Here is a 21607-nt window from a genome sequence, read left to right as displayed (position 1 = left end):
TCGTGGTGGTGGTGAAGATGTGATCTTCAATACGCGCTAACGAGCCAATTAAATTGATCTTTGCTATGTAAAAACATGATAGTGTACTTAAAACTAAACAGAACATGCACGTTCGTACATGATCATAACTACGGGGATCACAACTAATTGGTTTAATGGTGTAAAAAAATGATTACAATTTGAAGATTACCGTAATTTTGGCTCGCAGGATCACTCCACAAGGATCCGTTTTCTACGCGATTGTAAGCTGTGTAAGAAAACCAAACCCTCAGCGGCTCGTGATTTGCGCACATTGACTGGGACATGTTTGTACGTTAAACTTCGAGGGTTGTATTATAATGCTGCGCAGGATATAACATCGTCAGCCGATGCCACACACACGAGTGATTGATGGGAAAATCTAATCAAATAACCCAAAATTAACTCAGAGCTCTTACTAAACAAATCTTTTTAACAATATGAATGTGGTTCTTATGGAACGCAAAAATTTGCATTATTTTTAACGTTTAAACAGTCCGAAATTGTGTTACGCAACATGCGCTGTCTTCGTGTCTTATTGCTCTAAAAAGAATTATTCGAACTGCATAATTTCGATTTCGATTCGATTAAAACAACATTCTCCACAGAGACATATAAAAAGTTTTCACCTCGCTTGAATCGTGCGCATGAAAATGACTTCATTCTTTTATCTGCTAGCAGTTCAAGCTTGCAGTACAGTTACTTAAATAATAAATCAAAACTTACACTATTATCATGCTATTTCTCGGCTCTTCTACGTGTTAGGAGCGTTGGTGTGATGTGGTCAAATTATTAAGTATTATACTTGGTCAAATACACTCATACGAAGAGTTTTCGAGATTGATTCACTGAGAAGTGCAGGGTTGTTGGACAACCACTCTTGACAGACAACAAGAATCAACGATTATCGGAACGACACAGGGAGCAACTGAACAAACGAGGTCACGATACTCAAAAACAACGTGTAAGGTGTAATTAAAAAACGCAAAGCCGGGAAAATGATAAAGATACTTCGAGCTTGCTTCGTATCTAACGCAATATTGTTATGTGTGACATTTCCTAACATTAACTAGACGGCTGGAAGAGGAAAACTAAATTCAGGACATTGCTGTACGATTAGTATTATTTTCTATTTGCTTTCTTCTGTTTGTTTGTTCAGTCAATTCAGTCTTTTTCGATAAGTTGTTGTGTCAATCTTTGTGTTTCGTCATCTTCTCCGTTTATCTCTTGTTTTCTCACTCGATGATAAACAAATAAACTATGCTCCTTACTACTCCTCAACCATATTCTCATGAATAGCGTTTTTCGTTTCCTTTAGCAACGACTCGCAAACAATTGTTCCTTATAGAGCAAATGTGACTACAGAGCGCAAAGAAAATTTCACTAGTAAAAACATTCAACCGCACATTAAGTGGGCGCGAAAACATTTAGAACCTACCAAACCGAACAGAAATTAAAACGTAGAATCGACTTGTAGAACACGGGCACCGGCACATGTTTGTCGCAAACCTTGTGCACGGGGCCACTTAAAAGCTCCCGAAAACCGGGGAGCGTATTATCCTACTATTAGTTTCGTTATTTATCTAAAATTGTACTATATTTACGATGCATCATCATCTTTTGACTCCTATATTCCTTGCTGGACGCCCTGTCCATCTTCCACGTTCTTACTTTCTTTTAGATTTGATCCATTTGCTACATTTGAAGACAATTTGTTACACGACTACCAAACAAAAACGCCATATAGGTAGGAATATAGGGCTTTTCTTGCGCCGTTCATCCTCTCTTCAGTTCCACCATACTGTTAGCCCGCTTTCTGTATCCACCGTTTTCAATCTTCCCATTTGTCTAATGCTGCTTGTACTTTTAAGTTTCCGAATAAATTCATTTTAAGCTTCTGTTTACGGGTTTTCTCTCTTTCATCGTCATTTGCCGTTGGTTTTGTTCTTTTTAGACAGTAAATTGTCTTTTTTGCTCTATGCTTTAAACTACATAATTTTGTGTATCAAACCTTGCATCCTCTATATCTGAACACCACGTGTCGGGAGACCGTGTGCGCGATCCGGAGCGAGGAGCGGGCTTTGTTGTATGAAGACTAAAAACAAAATCACGTCACTAACACGCTTTAAAAACACGTCTCGAGGTAGGTAGCGTTACGGGTACATGTAATAAGTATAAATTAACGATCACTTTCTCTTTTACACAAACTCATTCTCTTTCTCTCTCTTTATCTCTCGCGTGCGCGCTTTCTTTCTTTTGTTCTGTCTGTCTCTCTGTCTCTCCCACTCTCCTTCTCATTTCTTAGCACGTATTTTACTTTACACTTGTTACACCTCGCCGAAGTCTTACTTTTTGCATGTCACACCTAAAGAAGAGGAGAATCGTCCCGGCGACAGAGGTTAAAAAATCAATTTTTGGCAGTTTCTTTATGTTATGGTTTCCCTTTTCCAACGGTATCACCGCTCACCGGGACGCATTAGTAGATTTGGATAAAGGTTTTCTGTGGACTGCACTGGTCCCGGGCATCCGGTGAGGTTTCGACCATCACCACGAGTCGACCGTCCGGTAACAGAGCAACGTCGCTGGGGCGATCTTTTTCGTCCATCCCGACCGCAAGCATCCCGTTCGAGGAGGGCCTGATTTCGGTCTGTGAAATTTTGTGAATGCGACAGAGAGAAACTTAGAACTTGGCCACGACCGACTCGATGCGGGAACTTACCACCCAGAGGAACTCTAGCTGCGGAGAGAAGATGAGTACACGCTGATTCTTGGAATCAGCGACAATAACCCGGCCATCGTCGTCGCAACAGATACCCGACGGGCGACTAAACTCGTGCACTGCGGACCCCTCATGTCCTTTGGCGGCCAGGACCTTAAGAGCAAATGAAGAGATATCGCGTTAGCCAGTACAAACCACCTAGCACACCCATATGCTGCTTACCTTCGATAGTGTCGCATCGATCAGCAGTAGTCGATGGTTTTCAAAGTCCGAAATGATAATGTCCCCCTGGGGCGTAAAGCAAGCCCCGCGAGGAGTCGTCAAACCCTTTAAGTACCGGCTGTGATTGACACCGTCGAAGCTGAACCGCGAGATAAACAGCCCATCCGGACTGAACAGCTGCACGCGATGGTTTCGCGAGTCGGTCACCAGTATCTCGCCCTTCATATTAACAGCCACGTCCCACGGGTACTGAAATTGGCCACACTCCTTCCCGTAGCTGCCGAACTTTAGGAGAAACATGCCCCCGGCCGAGAACACTTGCACCCGATGGTTGTCCTTGTCTACGACGATGATGCGCCCCTGCCCGTCGGTGCAAATGCCGGCCGGTAGATCGAACTGCCCGTTGGCGGTGCCCTTCGAGCCAAACTTAAGCTTGAACGTGCCGTCGGGGTAAAAAATCTGCACCCGGTTGTTGCGCCGATCGGCCACCAGTATGTGACCATCCTTGTCCACAGTAATGCCCCATGGGCGCGAGACCTGCCCGTCTTCGTGGCCATCGAATCCGAACGTCAAACTTGGTCCGACGGCCGGTTTCGTTGACACATGACTCCCGCAGCCGGGAATGCACTGCCCCATGATCGGGGCACCAGGTATGGGGCCGATGCCGAACGAAGTCGGGGACGACGCAAGCACCCCGCCAGAAGCGCCCCCCGGGCCACCTTTGCCCATCGACTCCCAGGTAGACGAGCAACCGATGCGCTGGGCTGGTGTTGTGCTTCGAACGATCGGACGGCGGGTGAGAATGTTGCCTCCAGGGACACTACCACCACCACCCGGTCCCCCTCCACCATTGCCCGAACCTAGTACACCGCTACCAATACTTCCGCCCAGAGGTCCTCCTTGCAGGCACGACATACCCGCTACCGACGAACCGTTACTCGACACCGAATTGCTTCGCTGGCCGACGAGCATCACATCGCCCTGCATCCGTATCTCTTGCAGCAGCTCAAAATTGGGTGCAGCAAATGTAATAAACTCCTCCTTCGGTTGCAGATTCTTGTACATGGCTGCAAACTGCTCCATCTGGCTTTCGCCGGTCGTCAGCGTTTTCGCTATCTCCATACTGCTCATCACCGGTACCGCATCGAGTGCCTTCGTTAACATGTCCGACGTTTGAGACAAGCCGGCCAGTGCGGCCCGAAGGCCTGCCATCTGGTCCGACAGAGAGGTTAGCTTCTGCTGGCGGAACTTGTCCACTCGCTCGAGCAGCGTCCGCTCGCGGTCTTCCGCGGCCAGTATGAAGTGGCGCATCGCTTTGCGAATGCGAGCCGACGCTTCCATCGCGTCCCGTTCGACTGCTTGCGAGTACGTAACTGCACGGTCGATACTCGCCTTGATGTACTTCGTACCTAGCTTGCCGCTCTCAAGGATGGAGAGAATCTTGTCCGATGCACCGTGCTGTACGCTCGATACCGGAATGCACGAATGATCCTTGTGTTCCCACAGTGTACACTCCTGGCACACGACTTTCTTGCACGATTCGCACAGATAGCGCAGCACTTCACCGTGCACATCACAGTGCGGCTCCGATAGCACTCCGGCACCGAGACAGCCACCGGATCCTCCTGATCCAATTATACCTCCACTGGCACCGCCACTGCCGAGCAGACAGGGAGCCGATCCTATCGGTGAGATCGTGGTGATCGCGATCACGCAGTGCTCTTTCGTGAACGCGTTTTTGCCGTGCAGCACTGTGCAGTCTTCGCACAGGATATCGTTGCAATCGAGACAGCGGCTCGACGCGTGCGTGTCACACCGGCCGCAGATAGCACCGACCGAGGACGGACAGTGACTGCCATTGGACGAATTTGTCTGTGGTGACGTGCTCGGTGTCATGTGGTGGGAGGCGGTGCCGATTGCACCAAGTATTTCGCTGGCAGCGGACGATCCGCCACCACCGTTGCCGCTGCCGATGATGCCCACGCCACCGCCGACGTGGCTACCGATGTGACCGTGAGGGTGGCTACCGCTGCTGCCTGCCGAACTGCCCGTCCCGATCGCACCCAAAACGTTGGAGAACAGCAAATCCTCCGTAATACTTATGCTATCACGGTCCAGTGACGTGTTGTTATTGCTACAAAGACACAAAGTAGGTGGAATTAGATGGAAGCTAAGACACTGAGTTCAAACGTTTCAAGCATCCCAACAGGAACTTGGACCATTATGCCAGTCGTTGCGCGGAGCCGCTTACCTTTGTGGAACCATAACCGGCCCCGAGCTCGACTTGAGCGGCCCATCCCACCGGGGAAGTGCGGTGAACAGGCTCGAGAAGAAGAGATGATCATTCGAGTTGAAGTCTTCGTTGCCACCGGGGCCACCGCTGGAGCCAGCGTTGGCCGGCTGTGGCGTTATCTGCATCGACGAAGCACCATTGGATAACAGTGCCATAATCGTGTTTTATTCTGCAAACAAACATGTAAACGAAAAACGAACGCGCATTAGTAAATGTTTGCCACACCGACCACACCCTACAGAAGTTGGCAAAAAAATGGATTTATTTACTAAAGATTTATCGATTTAATTAAAAAAATTAAATCGTTTTTATTTTATTTGTAGAACATGGTCATTTAAGCGCGCATTATTTATGGCGATCGGTTGGAATATTAAAAACTACGGCCTCCGGAGCAGCCAAGCTGTGCGTGGAGAAAGTCATCCTTTGTTCTGAGCTTTTCCACCGGAAGCGTACTGAAATGGATACCCTGGCTCATGTTTCCAACGCAGAATATCGATCAAACTCGACAGGAAATGGATTTCTAAAGCAAAGTAAGTGTCATCTTTCACATTTGTCATTATTTTTCTTCGACAAACGCACGCTAAATGGCCGTTGCAGTTGCGCAGCAATGCAGGCGCCTCGGTCTCGGTCTAGGCGTTGTATAGCTTGTAAAAAATGGTCCATCCTAGGAGACACTCCATGGGTGCACACATAAATGGGATCCTTGCAGAGGGATGGGCAAGAAAATGCCGAGCCTTTTAGATAGTGCGTTCCGAGAACGGTACATTTGGTGCATCCTACATCCCGGTAGTTCCAATAACGAGAATGTCTAGCAAAGAGAGGCTGATATTTTTTACACTTTACACTTTAAAGTCTCTGGTTCCGTCTGCCTCGTCGTAGGAAAGGATGAAGAAAACTCGGCGTAAAACGATAAAATGAAACCGTAACGCAGTTGACCTCTTGTTCCACACGGAAGAGACGTTGGAAGCAAAACAGCTACCCTTGAAACTCTGGGTTCGCATCACACGAGAGCACCCCGGGTATCGGGTTCGCGGCGGTCCCTGCTGTTTCGTCTCGCGTTTTTTTCTTTCTCACAGACACGGGGAAAGGATCCTCTGCAGCCACGGAGTGAACTTTGTGCTACGTTCCGCTCCCTATCTCAGCCGCACTGCAGCAGCTCTTTCCTGCCCTGCCTTTCGCCAGGATGCAGCAGAGAATAAAACAATTTAGACCCCCAGCCGACCCTCAATCAACATAGCCCAAACCAGCAGCAGCATAGCTCAAAAACTGCATAAAGTGTGTGTTCGTTGCCCAGCCCCGGCGCTGCATATGCCAATGTGCACGCATCATATCGCAAGTCCCTCTTGGTTGGATTCTTGCTGAGAGACGCATCCTGCGGTTCGGGCACCGGGACCTACAGAATGGCCCAGAAAACGTTGCCTGCATCGACCGGCTGCTGGCTGGCCTGTTGCGTTCCGGTCGCTTGAAGGATACCTTTTCCCTTCCTTTTTTGCCGTTGCTACAGCTTCGCTGCATGGCGGCACCGACCGTACACCACGAAAAACCGTTCCGCATGGGCATCAGTCTCGATAAACATAAAATCATTAAAAAGCATTGCTTCGCTGCGCGTTGGACCCAACGGGTGGTGGGTCCGTTGGCCTTGTGCGCATTTCGTTCCGATTCGTTTCATCGTACTACAAAGAGACGGCGGCGGAAGAATTTCACCATGCCCGAGATTTTGTTAAGTCTACCAGCGGCTTCGGTGCAAAAAGATCGAAAGATTGCAGAAAGCTGTCGGAAGAGGCGTTTCGGGAATCTGTGATCCGCTCGATTGTGATGACGCTGAAAAGCAGGGATCAGAGGGTATTTCAGATAATATGTTGCCGTTTCTATTTGCTTCAACAGGATGCAGGTCGCAGAATCCTTCCAAGGCATGGATTCTGTTTCTTAAGCTGCTTATGCAAGCGTATATGGGCATCTTCGGCGAATGAGTTTCTAGGCCTATTTAGCGTATCGGGTGGCTATCGAATGGCAGAACACACGCATTCAGGCAGAGTTATTCAAAACATTCTTTCGGTTGTGTTTGCCACTTACCCACATGGTGTATCAGATTCCTTCGGTCGAGAAGGAAGCGTGAAACACAACGAAAATGTATTAAACTCGAGAGCCGATCATCTTACAAGCCAACAACGTGATGGAATATGAAATTACATCGATATTTTGTCTTGTCTGTCACTACAGGAAGAACATTCGAAAGTTCGTGTCTTTGCGTCTTATAGTTCTCTTAGATTTACTTTTCGATTAATTGCGAAGAAAACAAGATTCGAACCCAACCTGTGCGAAATACTATTTTCTGCGTGTTCCACGCATTTAAGTCTTTCTTGATCCCTGAGCGGTGCACAGCTTTTACGCCTTGTGTTATTCTAAGCCTAGATTTTAAGGCTTCCCTAAGAGATCCTGAAACCGTGGTTTGAATTTTGGCCGTACCTGTGGCCGACGAACACCAAACGGATCGGACGGCAAGAAGCGGCGTAGCCGATGGATGGATGGCTGAACAGCAATCGGGGATTTGAAGAGGAGCACAGAAATCGTTGAGCCATGCTGGGTGCCGGGGTTTCAATTTAATGCTTCTCTTTTACTACTTGCAACCTTTTTCGGGATCTTTTTTTTACTGCCCTATGCCCGCTTATCGGACCAGAGACAGAGACGAAGACGAAGAAGTAATTAGCTGCGCTAACACTCTTCCTGAACCTACACCAATCTGGCAGGGAGCGCATTCTTCATCCCTTGCGGGTCGGGGTCCATCCCTGACGCCGCGTGTTCACGGGGCCCATTAAATGGTTGATGATTAAATTTTACATGTTTTAACCATCCGAAAGCAGTTGAGCTTTTTGTAAATTTATTCGACCGACCGTAGGCAGACACGCAATAAATGGCCCGTGACCCCTTCCTTCGCAGAGAGCAAGGGAAAAGCGAACTGTGCACAACTGCACCGTTCGGTGTCCATTAAACGTAGTGCGCCCTAACCTTACTTTTCCACAGAATACGCAGCGCGCCAAGCACGGGCAAAAAAACTGAAACCACCGGTGTGCATTGTGTTACACTGCGGCCCATGCAGTCGCGGAGCATTGGATTGCGCCGAGCGCAACATATTCCAGTGCCATGGGCTTGCGCGAGTCAGTCGAGGGAGAGAATGCGGAAAAAGCACAAGAAACTCAAGCATTTTCGCAGCCGCAAATTTAATCAGTGAAAGCTGATCGATCGTAACCCACATCGGTGGTGTGTGTCCACCGTGGCGCAGCAGCAGTTCCCTTTCATTTCCAAACCTGAAAATTCGAAAACCTGAACTGTTCGCGGCCGCACGACACATAACAGGAGTGCACGTACTATCTCTGCGCGCGCGTTAGTTCGGTCAGGAAATCATGTTTTCGTCGTTGACTGCAGCAGCAACACACAACTGGGCCATAAGTCGTTCCCTTTGTGAGACGAATAAAAACAATCCATACCCCAATACGGAGACGTCGTCTAAAAAATTATTCCCCCGTGAGTAGAACAGTGAGTAGAAGGTTTCTTTTCTCTTTAGATTAACCACAGCATTATTACCGTTTATTTAATTTCCACAATACAACTGTGAAACGAAACGAAGATTGTGGGGCTTGTAAGAAATTTACTTCACTTTAAGTGGCGTTTAAGTTCTTTTCGTTAATATATGATATGAAACTTTCGACGGTTATGACATCTGCTTATCAATAGATAATGTTACAAATTTTATGCAAAACATGCTTTGATAAACCAAGGTGAACCTCAATTGAACAGCTGCTTACAAGGTACAAAAGAAAAGTTCTTTTCGAAACGACACGAATGTTGAGAAGGGAGCTAAAAGGTAGAAAAAATATGTCACTAACACTGGCAGTTACGTTGAACAAAATATTATTTTCTATCATTAGTACAACTTAATATAAAATAAAATTGCTGAGTCCAGTACGTTTCTCAGCAACAGCCCCATTCGCAAGTTTAATCAACAGTTTGAAACTTTCTTAACCACCCCAAAAAGTGACCCTTTTTCAGCGTGGACTCATAGCCATATGTGTAGACATGCGTGGTATAAACATATGAACATATCAAGAGCAAGAAGAAACTCCTTATGGGGACTCCATGGGGACAGACGGAAAAAGATGAAAAAAAATCGAAAGGACGCGACGGGACGGAGAAGACACAAACCAGAAGAAAGCGCGGTAACAGGAAACTTCCACTCCATTCAAAACACACAACCACATACACACAACCGGCCGGAATCGGCCTCGAGAGCAGCAAACACGGCCAGACACGATCCAATGCGATCTCGGGACAAGGATGATGAATGATCACCATGCCAACGCACAACGGTTGCTGCTGCACCATGAACAACAACAGCGCCGAAGGATGCCATGATGAGCAGACGAAACGGTTGTTAAATGCAAAACTAAAAACGGCATTGGAAAGAAGACAAAAACAAGCACACATACACACGTGAAGATGGAATGCACATGGAGGAGAATGGAATTGTTGAGGTAGGTCCCGCAAACCAAGTGCCCGTAGAGGCGGCCAAAGAAACATGCAGCAGCAGCAGCATAGCAAATCCTCCACCAACGTCATCCACACGACCTGCGAGAGTTTGCGTTTCGATGTGTTGTTGTGTGCGTTTGGCTGTTCCGCATAGTCGCTCGGGAAATGTTGCGCTTGGTTACAACAGCGAAGCAACCGAGAAATCTGACTGACAAGTTTGAGTGAGCGAGAAGGAAACCAATGCAGCGGGGACGGAAAATGTTGATGAAAGAGAGAAAGAACACCGCCAACATTGGGACCCCCTAAGGGACTCCACCACCATACACATCTCTCTTGGCAACGGTCGACGCAGTCACAACAGATGCCACCGCCACCCTCGTCCTTGTGCGCTTGCTCTTTCCCGCCGACAGGCAGGCTCGCTCTCTTTCACTCCCTTGAACCTGAATCATCGTCATCGACGATCAGTTCTCGTAAACAACGGGCGAAGGATACTTGCCAGAAGAATGGCGCAAAACACGAAAGAGACAGGCAGACAGGAGAGCAGGATGGAGAATAAGGGTACGGGCGCAGCTGGAAGAATATTATCATTTTATCATTTATTGCTGATCGCAGCAACACGCACGCCGCCGGGGAGCCCGGACGAACCGCCGCCAATGTTGTGGCGCTCGCCGTGCTGGGTGCAGCTGCCATCATAAATGCGTGTGGAGTGGTGCTGGTTCTGCTACCGTTTTTCGCGCCAAACAATCTCGATTTGATATTTTTTTCGATGATCTTCTTCAAAACCTGCTCACCTGCTGCCCCGATGATACTCAAATTCCGTTCGATGTTTTTGATTGGAATGCAAAACCTAACTCCTTGCCAACGTATCGAGAAAAGAAACGCTCGACTTACGCACATCGGCGGGCATCAATTGTGCCGTATTCACATTCCATTTCCACTTTGTTACTGACGTCTTTGTGGTCGTTGCAAAAGTGTCTTCGTTCGAAAACATATTTCACATTGACTTTCATTGCGTTTTAACATCGGTTTATTTTGAACAACTGTTTATTTTTTCAAAGATATTGTTTCGATGCCAAAGGCACCGTGTGCAGGGCAGAGGCCATTGTGTGCGTGTTTGTGTGGCACAGAGCATCATAAGAGACCATCTGCTGCCACAGCCAGCAAGCCAGGCCAGATAGCCAGCAGCACCGCTGCCCGATGCACATTCGATGCAGCGCAATAAGAGGGCACCACACAGCACAGACTGGCCGGCCATCATCCAATTTTCCAATTGTCTGCCGATGGAGCAGCTGCACGATGGTAAAATGAAAGAAGCAAAATGAACGGAAAGTGCAGGAACGTGTGGCTTTTTTCTCTTGCTTCCGCTGGCTTACCTTCTGCTGCTGCGGCTGCTGTTGGGTGCCATTAACTTTTGCATCACGAAATGCATCGAAGTCAAGGAGAACACCAGGGGCCAAAAGATACCTTTTCGTCCAACGCAAGAAGCGTGCAACCGTTATCAAACCGCAACAAAGCCGCCAGTCAACAGGGCCACGGTTGTTGTGGCCACCATCGCACACGATCGCCGCTCTGATCTGTGTCCGGACGGACACAAGATGTTGTTTCCTTCTTTCTCAACAGTTTTACAGACGATCACATTTTTGTTGGATTGAAAATAATTGAAGTGGTGTCAAATCCTTTCTTTCCAAAACCATTTATGGGTGAGTTTTCAAAGACCCTAACGAAACAATCTGGGGAAGCTCCACAAAATGTGTCTCTAGGTCCCCTTCTCCTTCTTGAGGTCCAAACGTAGCCAATTTAGTATACTTTTCATTCTCTCGGTTGGAACAAATAAATATATATTTTCTGAAACCTGGGCAGCTCCTTTCTACGGTGCCATGTTCCGAAAATTTAAAACCTACTTCTCTTGTTTGATAATGCAAATCACATCCTGTGTTTTTGGAAGTTTAAAGCTCTCTGACAGTAGCCATTTATCTCAACCAGAAGCGCCCTCTCATCTGTCATATATCCACGTTCGGTAAACAGGAACATAAAATTAATGGGCCAGAGGTTTTGCAATGGAAATATCGGCTTCTCGGTTGCATTTGCCTGTTTCAAGCACGAAGGGGGATCGAAAAAATGCGATAAAATTTCCTCCTGTAAGCCAATCTATGTATCCCGCCTGTCATCGAAGATAACTCCACAGCCTTTTGCTGGAATCTCCTTCCGTTGTGCTCGTGCGACGTATTGGCGACCGATAGGCGGTGGCCGGATGTACGTGAGCAGCTAGTCAAACGGACGATAGGGCGTGGAACGGCGTTGGCTGCTAAAACAACGAAAGAGCGATTTCACCAGCAAGGGCACCAAAACCCTCATCCGGCGGTGACTTTCTCTATCTCTCTCTTTTTCCCTGTGGAACTTCGACTACCACCTTTTCCCGGAAGCAAAGCATGGCGTTCCCGGGCAAAAGTTACTTTGTTTTTGGGTCACGAAACGTGCGCTGGGGCAAGTATCTTAGCATCCCCAGTACAAAACACACGTGCACAGGACGGTTTGCTGGAGATAAAACAACGGTCGGCGCATACAACGCTCGGTGATACGCTCTGTGACATTTTACAGTAAACTTGATGAGCCTTCGTTTGAAAACCGTTTGAGAAATAAAACAACAGAGTTGTTGACGAAAGACGAAGCAGATCAAATGTTGTACCGCGTATTAGAGTTATGCTGCTAAAACGTCACGCGCGCCACAAACTGAACTAAGCCCAAGGTATTCCGGGAATGGCGCTTAAAAGACGAACATCGTTTTAATGATTCAGTCAATCGCCTTAGGTAACATAAGGGAACACCACACTTAAAGCCATAAATGTTCCTATCATTATCTATTTCCTACTTTTACCACCACGAAGAAGCGGCTAAGAAGAACGAAAGCATAAATGAGCAATGCAAAGAATGTGCCAATCGCGGTGGTATAGGAAATACGTATGCTAAACAAACCAAGAGATGGAGAGGCGAAATTCGGCTTCGGGTCGAACAAAGAATGCATATTGGAAAATGTTCGGAAGGAATAAAGTTGAGCGACCATTTCGTAGATAATCGGCGTCGATCGAAGTGAAGAGTGTGACAGAGTACCCAAAGCACGCCGCACTCAAAGCGCACAGCTGTAAAACTGTAGCCGAAGAAGCAAATGCAAAACATACGTAAAGCCTCTATTGTAGTAAAAATAACATAAATGAAGAGAAGACTCGAGAGAGCGCCACAGAATGGGTGCTTCCCGCGGTTCGCTTGCGCGGAAAAGGGTCGAAGAACGATCGACCACAACGTGGAACACGTGAAGTGAACGAGAATGTTCTTAGAGCGTTGGTCTGTTTCTTCACCGGTCCCGGGTTGAAACAACACACACATGGTAGCGAGACCATCTGTGCCGTAAAGTGTAAGTTGTGTGGAATGATTCTGGTCACGGGTTCCTGTTCTTGTGGTTCATTACCATTTTCTTCCACTTGCACGCTTATGCTCCGTTTCTTCAAGGCCAGCGCACATCGCCCCGTAAAAGATGTTGTTTTTTCCGGAAACATCTGAACCAATCATGGTTCATGATCGATCGAAAACATTTCTCCGCACAGCGCGGTTTGAGAACATTCCGAAAATAGTACGTAGCGAATCCGTTTCGTTTTTGCTCAAAAAACCAACGCAAATCTCATTCTTAGGGTATGATTAAAAAAAACAGGCCAAACTTTAGCTTTACCGTACAACGCACCCGCGCCCCTTGGGATTAAACAACGAATCATTAGTAGCGTGGCACGAGTGTGCGTCAGTCCAGTTCTATTTTTCTGCTTCTTCCGAACCCAAGAACAAAGTTCTCTCCCTCGAACGAAAGACGAAATTAAAATATCTTGCTACGTCGAAAGGGTGTAAAACGCCGCTGGAACCGGCCCCGTAGGAAAAACTCGCAACATGGCCTGTCCACACGCATACTGTTACCAATTCTCGGTCTCCTACTTCTACTTTGTGCTTCGAATGTTTATGTTTTGCTTTTCCCTTGTTTTTTTGTTCCAGAGGTGTACTTTTCCCAATTTTCCATTCGCTGGAACGAAGCCCGTGTTTGGTGCGGTGCGGTATTGACGTGTCGATACCGTTGCCCACAGACACACAACCCCCCAACACGCCAAAACGCCACAACATTAAACATTCATCATTTATCCCTTTTTTTCCAAACTTCCAGTCACCACCGGGTATCGTGAAGGTGGAAAATTATGCTTCCCTTATCGCGCACCCATCGTAGAGAGTTGGCAGAATAGGAAATTCTCGACAAATCTGGGCTCCACGAAACCCAACAACTGGCCGGCTTTGTGACCTCATTATTAAATAGCCAACGCCTAAAAGAGAAGCGCGATAAAGCGGATATAGTAAGTTGAATAATTCTTAATCTTGGTACACAGTACGGGCCTCTAACTAGGTTTGTATTCCGATTCGTAGGTTTCTCGCTGGAAGGTGTGACCCTCGGCGTTCTGGTGCAGCATGTGTTTCCGCCGCCAAAAAGGGGGTGTTTTGTTGTTATTGCCGCCGAACATCGCTAGGAGCACCGTTGTGCGCAGGCGCTGCGGCTCGCGGTCTACCCGAAAATTTCCTCCCCCAAAACTTGGAAGCATACAAAACACACAAAAAACACATTACACCAATTCCTATGGCCAATGTGGCACGTGACATGTTGCCTCCGTGCACTACCATCGCCACCAAGCAACAACAACTAACCCCCGCGAATCGGGCGGATGGCAGGAGAGTTGGTTGAACTTTCGGCAGGATTTAAGGATTCGTTGACCCCGATACCACCACCCCCACACGGAAAGGATAGTTTGACGTTTGTTTCCCCTCAGAACGTTGTGGTGGTGTCCATTGGTGGCCGGATGCGCCTCCTCCTCCTCCGGGGGTGTGCTGGTATTGGTGGCGCTTTTCACGAACGGCAAGGACGATCACACCACCACCCGTAGCCGTGAAGGAAGGAAATTTCAATAACACCAGAAGTCGCAAACGTCTCCCGAGATGCTCCTCTTCGGTGCGTTCCGAGGGGGTTTCACTCGGAAGCAAAAGCGAATTGCGCTACCGAGGAAACCTCCTTGGCCACCACCGAAAAGGTGCGGCGGCACATAGGCTGACGCCTGTTGTCGAGGGGTTGCGTTTGTGCTGTGCGAAAGGCTGACGTCTTCAGTCCTCCCTTCGGTCTGGTTTCTTCAAACAGGGACGAGAATGGTGGTCCTCCTTGCCGTCGCCGCCACTGTGAACGGATCACATTTATAGGGATGCGCGTTGCGACGCAGAAGTTCAATGACCCCGTAACGGACGGGCTATGACTGAAGAAAATGGCCCGTCTGCCGTGCAGTTCTCTCGCGGCAACAATACTGATATGGCTGTGTTTGTGTTGATTTTATGTCAACGAAATCCTCGTATCGATTGTAGTAGCCCGTTGATGGTTGCGGTCCTTAATCTTTAAAAACACGTCTCCGTGTTGCCTTTTATGAGAAGTACAAATTTAAAACGGCGTAGTAGGCTTCTGGCGTTTGCAGTGTGCTCCGAATCGAATTTGTTATCCTGCCCAAGCACCAAACCGACGTTGCATTGAAGTTTCTCGTTGCGTCACCAGCTTCCCTGCTTTCGTCAGCCCTGTGAGATTTGAACGAGGGACCACTGCAGGGGTTTCTTGAAAAGAACAGAGTTTTATCTGAAATGCCGTGTGCTGTGCCCGATGATGGAAGTTTCATCTTCACAGACTTGCCGGTGCTACGGCGGCGCCCATCGTTTGGCACAATCGGCACTTTCCCATAACTTTCACTCTCACGCACAAAACGCCTCACACATATACACGCGGGTAACAGGCAAACAGCGCGTTTTGTGGTGGTGCCGTTGCCGGCGTCCAGATCAGTCCCCCGACTGGCTATGATTTCGGGAAAGTGTTATGAGTGAATCTCTGCCCTGCTGCGGTTCGTCAATGTGAACAGCAAAGAGTGATGACGAAATATTTTACGAAGCAAACTCATCCTGAAGGGAGTTTCCCTGGCGATAATGGCGGACCAAATTTTAGGCTTTTTTGCTTCTCCTTCTTCTTTGCTCTAAAAGTACACCGATTTCTAATCGTATTTGTTTTTCTCTGTTGCCCTCTCTCTCTGTTGCACCTACCTTTTCGGCCGACACCTTGCGCTGGTGTGTGCTGGTAATCGAAGCAACCCGCGAGGAGGATAAATCGGAGCCGGGACACACACTTTACATCAATTCTGGTTTCTCACCTATACACTGTACCAATCAATCATACAGCACGGAAACGGGGAGCCCCAGCACTGCTCCGGACAGCCGCGTCGCGGACGGGGGGCAAACGCTCAGCAAAGAAGGGGCGGCGGAAGTCAAAGTCAGTGGCCTACGAGCGCACATAAATTAGTGAGAAACTGAGATGAATAAAAAATGCACACAAAATTGCGTGCGTCAGATTAGAGATCGGTCTCTATTTCTCCGCCTAGGCGCGCTCTGTTTGCGTGTCTGTGTTTGCTCATCTTTCTTCCCCTCTTTCCCTTTGACCTTTCTGGTCGCGACGTGTTTCAGCGAAATCCCTTTTCTGCTAAACAGACGAAAGTATGGCGACGACCGCGAGTCCACCACCACCGGCGAAAGCTGTGCATCCGACAGATTCTTCGTCTTTCTCTCGCTCCACGTCCCCGGTGTGACGGATTCTTCACTTTCACTTTTGGGCCCGGTCACGAAAACGGTTCACGCATCGAACCCGCGTATCGGGGAGTGCGGAAATGCGAAAAGTGAACTCGAACCAACAACGAAGCGCGCGCAAGTCGCTTATGGTTTTGCAGTCGAGGTACGCTTATCCATGCGTCGCGGGCGGCCAGAACTCCTTTCGGGACTGCACCTTGCTCGGTGTTACATATTTGATGGCGCTTCTGTAAGTCCCTGTGCCTGATTCGATTGTTTTTTTTTAACGACACAGTTGGCTTTCTCTCGTTATCGCTTCCCTGCGGCCAGATTCTTTCTCGCACGCCCTTTGCTCGCCCGAACTCTTCTTACACTACTCTCACGCATATCGCTGGCGCTCTGTCCCTGTTCCCTGTTCCCGTTCGCTCGCTTTTCGAGTGTGACGCAGCAGCAGCAGCAATGGGCGATGGGTACCACGAACCGCGAGGCAGCGCCTGTCGCCGTCGTGTTATATTTACTCAACAACACGCAACGAGAGAAGGAAAAAGTGAAATACAAAATGGGCACTAATCGCTCTCGTTGCGCCCGGCTATCCGTTTTGTCACTCGGCGCGGCCCAAGTCTGCGCGATATGCATACACACGTACGCACGCACACACTGCCACCGTTGTTCGCGGCCCATGGACATGTGGGTGCATTTTCCGTAGCTCCTAAAACCCGGCACAAATACGCTGTCTATTGTTTCGCGGGCATGCAATGCACACAAACAACACAGCGTTTTCCTATCGCCGGAGAGAGAGAGAGAGAGCATCTGACGATTGCCATGACAACCCTCCGTTGATGGAGATGGATTTTCGCTTTTCGCTCATTTCGTAGAAAGAATCGGATCGGTATCGGATAAATCACGTCGGCTCGTAATACAGTCAAGTGCATCGGAGGCGGAACCGGCTGCTAATTTGGTCACGGGAACAACTCGGGCTCAACCGGGCTTCAATCGGCGTTTGTGGTTCTGTCGGGCCAGCCTCTCTTTTAAAATGGTCGCCACTGAGAATGGGGAAACTGAAACCGTTCCCGGGTGTATCAAAATCTCATCGGAAAGACGCAAACATATGCACACGCACACACGCGCGCACAAGTAGGAATTGTTGGAATGGGAAACAAAACACAACGATCGGGGTCGGCGAACTAATAAGACCGATATCCAGCCGGAGAAGCCAGGCGGACCCGCGGTAAAATGGGGCTGGTGTTGAGACGGAACACATTACCACCAATACCACCAGGGAGCCTACGGAGAAGAATGTTGGAAGAAAATGGAACTGATTTATCAATCGGCTTCCGGAAAAGCGCGACGTAAATACGACGGTCCTCCGTCTGCGGGTTATTTTCACTTTATCCGGTTCTCCCACTCCCCGAATTCACAAGCGCCCAGATGAAACGTGATTTTCGGGGAGCGCCGACGGGTGATGCACAAACACACGGGGCCACGCACACCCTTTGTGCACTACGGTTTTCCTACGCCACGACCTGCGACCCCACACAACTCTGGTACCGAAGAAAGAAACAAACAAACAAACTAGCGCAATGCGAAGATGCGCCACACCAGTTCGTTGGCCGATGTACACCTTTTGGGCTCCCCTTCTGCTACTACTTACGTATCACATGCGAAGGGCGGCCGATGCGAGAGGAAAATACACAACACCAAACACGGAACGAAACGCACAGGACGAACGACTTTATAACTACTACACATTCAGCCTTGTTCCGGTCAGTCAGTCAGTCTTTCTGTATCTCAGTCTTTGCGTTGTTGTGACGCTTTTGTTTCGTTTTTTCTCACTGCCCTACTACTACCACCACCGTTTCATTGGCTCTCCCTAGCGCCAGGAGTCGAACACGCTGGAGTCGCGCTCTGCCATTCCACTTCGAAGCGACCACTTTCAACCGGAAACCGAAAACACGAGTCCGAGTACTTGAACCGAAAAACGTAAAATGCGACGGAAATTATCTCTCTCACACCGCGCACGCGTCCGCTTGCATTTTTGTTAACCAGTTCAGCGGCAAGCCTCCGTTTGCGTTGTAAACAAACTCGTGCGCGAAAACTGAGTCGTTGACAGTCCGTACTGACAGTTTCTCGGCGTTCCCGGGCTCTGACCACAAGTACACACTATGGGAAAAAGGTTGTCGACGGTCACAAAACTATTTCAAAAAATTTGGCTTTTAGTTATGTTTTCCCAAAATAAGTTGTCTAGGGCCAATCCGAATTGTTTGCCTTCCATGGTCTCACGCTTGCCAGCGAATGTGCAGGACGTAACAGAAAAGTATAAATTAGAAGACATGATTTGTAAATTGTAATTGTGCCTAGCCTCGGGCACTAAAACAACGTTCTGGGGTTGGTTTTGTTAAGTTTTCGTTAGGAAGATGAGTGGAAACAGATTAGTGCTCTTCATTCTTTACACCAATTATTTTATTTTATTATTATTAATAATTTTTTTGTCCCAAACTCCTTTTTGGAACTTGTCTCTGTACTTTCTGACCGCACTACCTTCTCGAAGCTGTCACTGCGTTCCCGGGCTCTAAACGAACGGAAAAGAGATAGCGAACCTGACCAAGAATGAACGATGAATGAACGATGAACGTTCTTTTTTAGACCAAACCCAAATATAAACAGTTGTAGCTGATCATGTTAGATTCGTTAGATCATGTTCGGTCGACAGCGGTCTATGTTGTTGTTGTGTTGTTATAGAGACTTTGAGCCTTCTTCCAGAAGGCGTCCGCGAAAAGTGGTGAAGACTTCCAGGACCGTCGTAGCGCTGAAGGTTCAGCGGTGGTTTACTGCCATTTGAGCTTCCGAGTATGAAGTGGTTGGGCGTGAGTTGTTGTTGTTGAATATGTTGAAAGAATGGAAGTTGGAAGAACTGATCGAAAAGTTTCGCGGTAAGCCTTCTTTCGTTTTCTGCACAGCAAAGATGTAAATGTAATGGTTTTTGTTTTCAGAGGAGGTAGTAGATGAGGTCGCCTTCAAAATGCTACCCGACGCAATCGTCCAGGAGCTGATATCAAAGCTAGGCAAACGACCATATTTATGACGAAGTATGCTCTTTATCAAACGAATCTACGTGCATGTGAGCCTTTGAAAGTGGAGGAATCCGTCAAGAAAGACGCGAGAGGCATGGTCAAAATGGAACCAAGTTGTGGTTCGAACTCCACAAACGGCAATAACAATGAGGAAGAGTTAGAAGAATCAAAAGTTCCAGTTAAAAAGGTGAGTACTTATGTTTATTAATACTATTGTTTCCTTATACTAATGGTTTGTCCATTTTACATAACTAGACTGAATACGTTGAAAGTGAAGAGGAAACTTTGAATCCCCTACCCATTTCGTTGGACGAACGTGGCTTCTCTATAGCACAACTTAGCTGCACAACTGATCATGATCGCGAGGCGAAAGGCAACTTACTGGAAATATTAAAGCGAAATTCCACCGGAGCACAGCTGGTAGGAAAGGATTTCTTCACCAGAAAGGATAGAGAACTGCTTTCACGCGTTATTGTGGAGCATCTTTTGAAAGAAAACGGTCAAACTGTGTCCCAACATACCTTATTGTTGTGGGCACGAGTCGTAGAGTATCTCTTCCAAAATGAAATTGCTGCCATTTACTGTCGAAAGGGTTCTGACAATGTATTAAAGGGTAAATTTATTGATTGCCTTCAACACCTTCAACATGATGGAATGATAATCTAGCACCTTACCAATTAAAAATGGCTGTAACTTCCTACGTGCAACAGGACTGAAATATGTAAAAGTTTATATGACCACCGTAAGTTTATAGGTAGAACACGATTGTTCGTCGCAGTCGTAATAAAGCTTTTTGTATATTTTTAGGTTGGCCAAGGATGTAAAAGCGAATAATCCGAGCGATATACGTTGAGGTCGCAGTGATGTGAAGCAAACGGAGATTTCTACCGTTAAACGGCATTCCGAAATTAGTTACTCTTACTCACGAAACTCCGACCACCATCGGCTAGGCAGCCTGCTGTTCCTGCGCAAAACAACATCAGGCAAGGCACGTGCCTGCGTCCAGTACACCCGCTGCCAGCTTAAGCGATCCGGCGTGCTCAACCGGAAGCTGGGCTTCCAGCGGATCCGGAAGAACGGTTTGGCGAACATGGTGCGGTCACCGTAGAAGGAAATCACCTTGACCGTATCAAGAAACATTATTACGTAATGTTTCCAAGCAAGCTTCGCCGGACAGTCAGATCTCTTTCTAATCAGGGAAAATTTGCCTACCTCTGTGGTACTATATGCAGCTCTATTTCAAATATCGCCGGAATCGGTCCTCTTTCGCCAGGTTTTTGACGCGAACGCACCTTGTCAACGGAGCTGCCGACCCGTGAATGTCGGCAAATATCCGAAAAATCGATTACTTAAATAAAAACACTTTGTTAGTTGAAATAAATCCACTTTATACATCGATCTCATCTGCCGAATCTTTTTGCATAGCGTTCAATTCTGGCGTCAATAATATTCAAACTTACTAAAATTTGATATAATTTCATCCCAAGAAGTGTAGTTACCATATATTAAATTAAATAAAACTACTACAAGTTTCGCCCAAGCGATTTTCTTGTATTTTTGCACCAAAGATCCCCCGATTTATAACTTTTTTAAAAGTTCCATATTTTCTTTTTCTTTCCATCCATCCAATAATAATACAATACAATAATCGATAACGACTCGGGCAAACAGATCTCTCAAAGGGTTTACTTTGCGCGGCCGTTCGCTGTTTGCTCGAATACCGATACTAACCGTTTAGAAGATCGTCCGTCGAGCGAAATCCGACCGCCAGTCGGTGGCTCGAATTTCTTTTCCATTTGTGCCAGTTCAAGATTACTGTGCTCGGCGCAGAGTACACGGGAGAAAACTAGATTACCGTGCCGTGCCCGTAGTCTCGTAACAATGACTAACGTTGGGTAATGGAGTAACTGTACACAACTGTTTCGAAAAAGGAAAGTCATTTATGGCGTTTTTATTCGCTGCTCCTCGTCGCTTAGCGTAGTCCGTTAGCTGGCGGGTGATCCGAGATTGTGCCGTTAGGTTTGTATTAAGGCGCGAGGGTTTTCGCGTTCGTAGTCGCGCCCGGATTGGGGTGGTGAATGTATTTCTCTTTTCGTA

The 21607-nt window shown here is 47.6% G+C and overlaps 1 protein-coding gene and 1 long non-coding RNA gene across 3 annotated transcripts; one reads left to right on the top strand and one right to left on the bottom strand.

Annotated features, from left to right (window-relative positions):
• Positions 1-1494: 1494 nt before the first annotated feature.
• Positions 1495-18193, bottom strand: LOC131214925 (protein wech). Of its 2 annotated transcripts, none has more exons than XM_058209271.1 (5): positions 18091-18193; positions 5211-5421; positions 2960-5093; positions 2738-2890; positions 1495-2665 (listed from the first exon to the last, which is right to left on the bottom strand). In XM_058209271.1, the coding sequence occupies exons 2-5, from the start codon at positions 5405-5407 to the stop codon at positions 2495-2497; spliced, it is 2655 nt and encodes an 884-aa protein (XP_058065254.1). In that variant the 5' UTR covers positions 5408-5421; positions 18091-18193; the 3' UTR covers positions 1495-2494. The 2 variants fall into 2 exon arrangements, with proteins under 2 accessions (XP_058065254.1, XP_058065253.1); XM_058209270.1 differs by lacking the exon at positions 18091-18193 and adding an exon at positions 15924-16052.
• Positions 18194-19435: 1242 nt separating this feature from the next.
• LOC131216832 (uncharacterized) lies at positions 19436-20892 on the top strand. The gene is made up of 3 exons (XR_009157067.1): positions 19436-19697; positions 19766-20252; positions 20318-20892. It is a non-coding gene; the product is annotated as an uncharacterized LOC131216832 (long non-coding RNA).
• The last annotated feature ends 715 nt before the right edge of the window (positions 20893-21607 follow it).

Source organism: Anopheles bellator, chromosome 1 (assembly GCF_943735745.2).
Source record: "Anopheles bellator chromosome 1, idAnoBellAS_SP24_06.2, whole genome shotgun sequence".
In the NCBI taxonomy this organism is placed as follows: Eukaryota; Metazoa; Arthropoda; class Insecta; order Diptera; family Culicidae; genus Anopheles; species Anopheles bellator.
The sequence above is the reverse complement of the archived record's forward strand: the minus strand, read 5'-3'. Positions and strand labels throughout refer to the sequence as shown.

Bases quoted from the DNA above. Each gene is read 5' to 3' on its own strand.
- LOC131214925 (XM_058209271.1), bottom strand. From the start codon at position 5,407: ATGGCACTGTTATCCAATGGTGCTTCGTCGATGCAGATAACGCCACAG. The intron at 5,094-5,210 runs GTAAGCGGCTCC...GTGTCTTTGTAG, and splicing joins CCGGTTATGGTTCCACAAAG to CAATAACAACACGTCACTGG. The intron at 2,666-2,737 runs GTAAGTTCCCGC...AAAATTTCACAG, and splicing joins AGCTAGAGTTCCTCTGGGTG to ACCGAAATCAGGCCCTCCTC.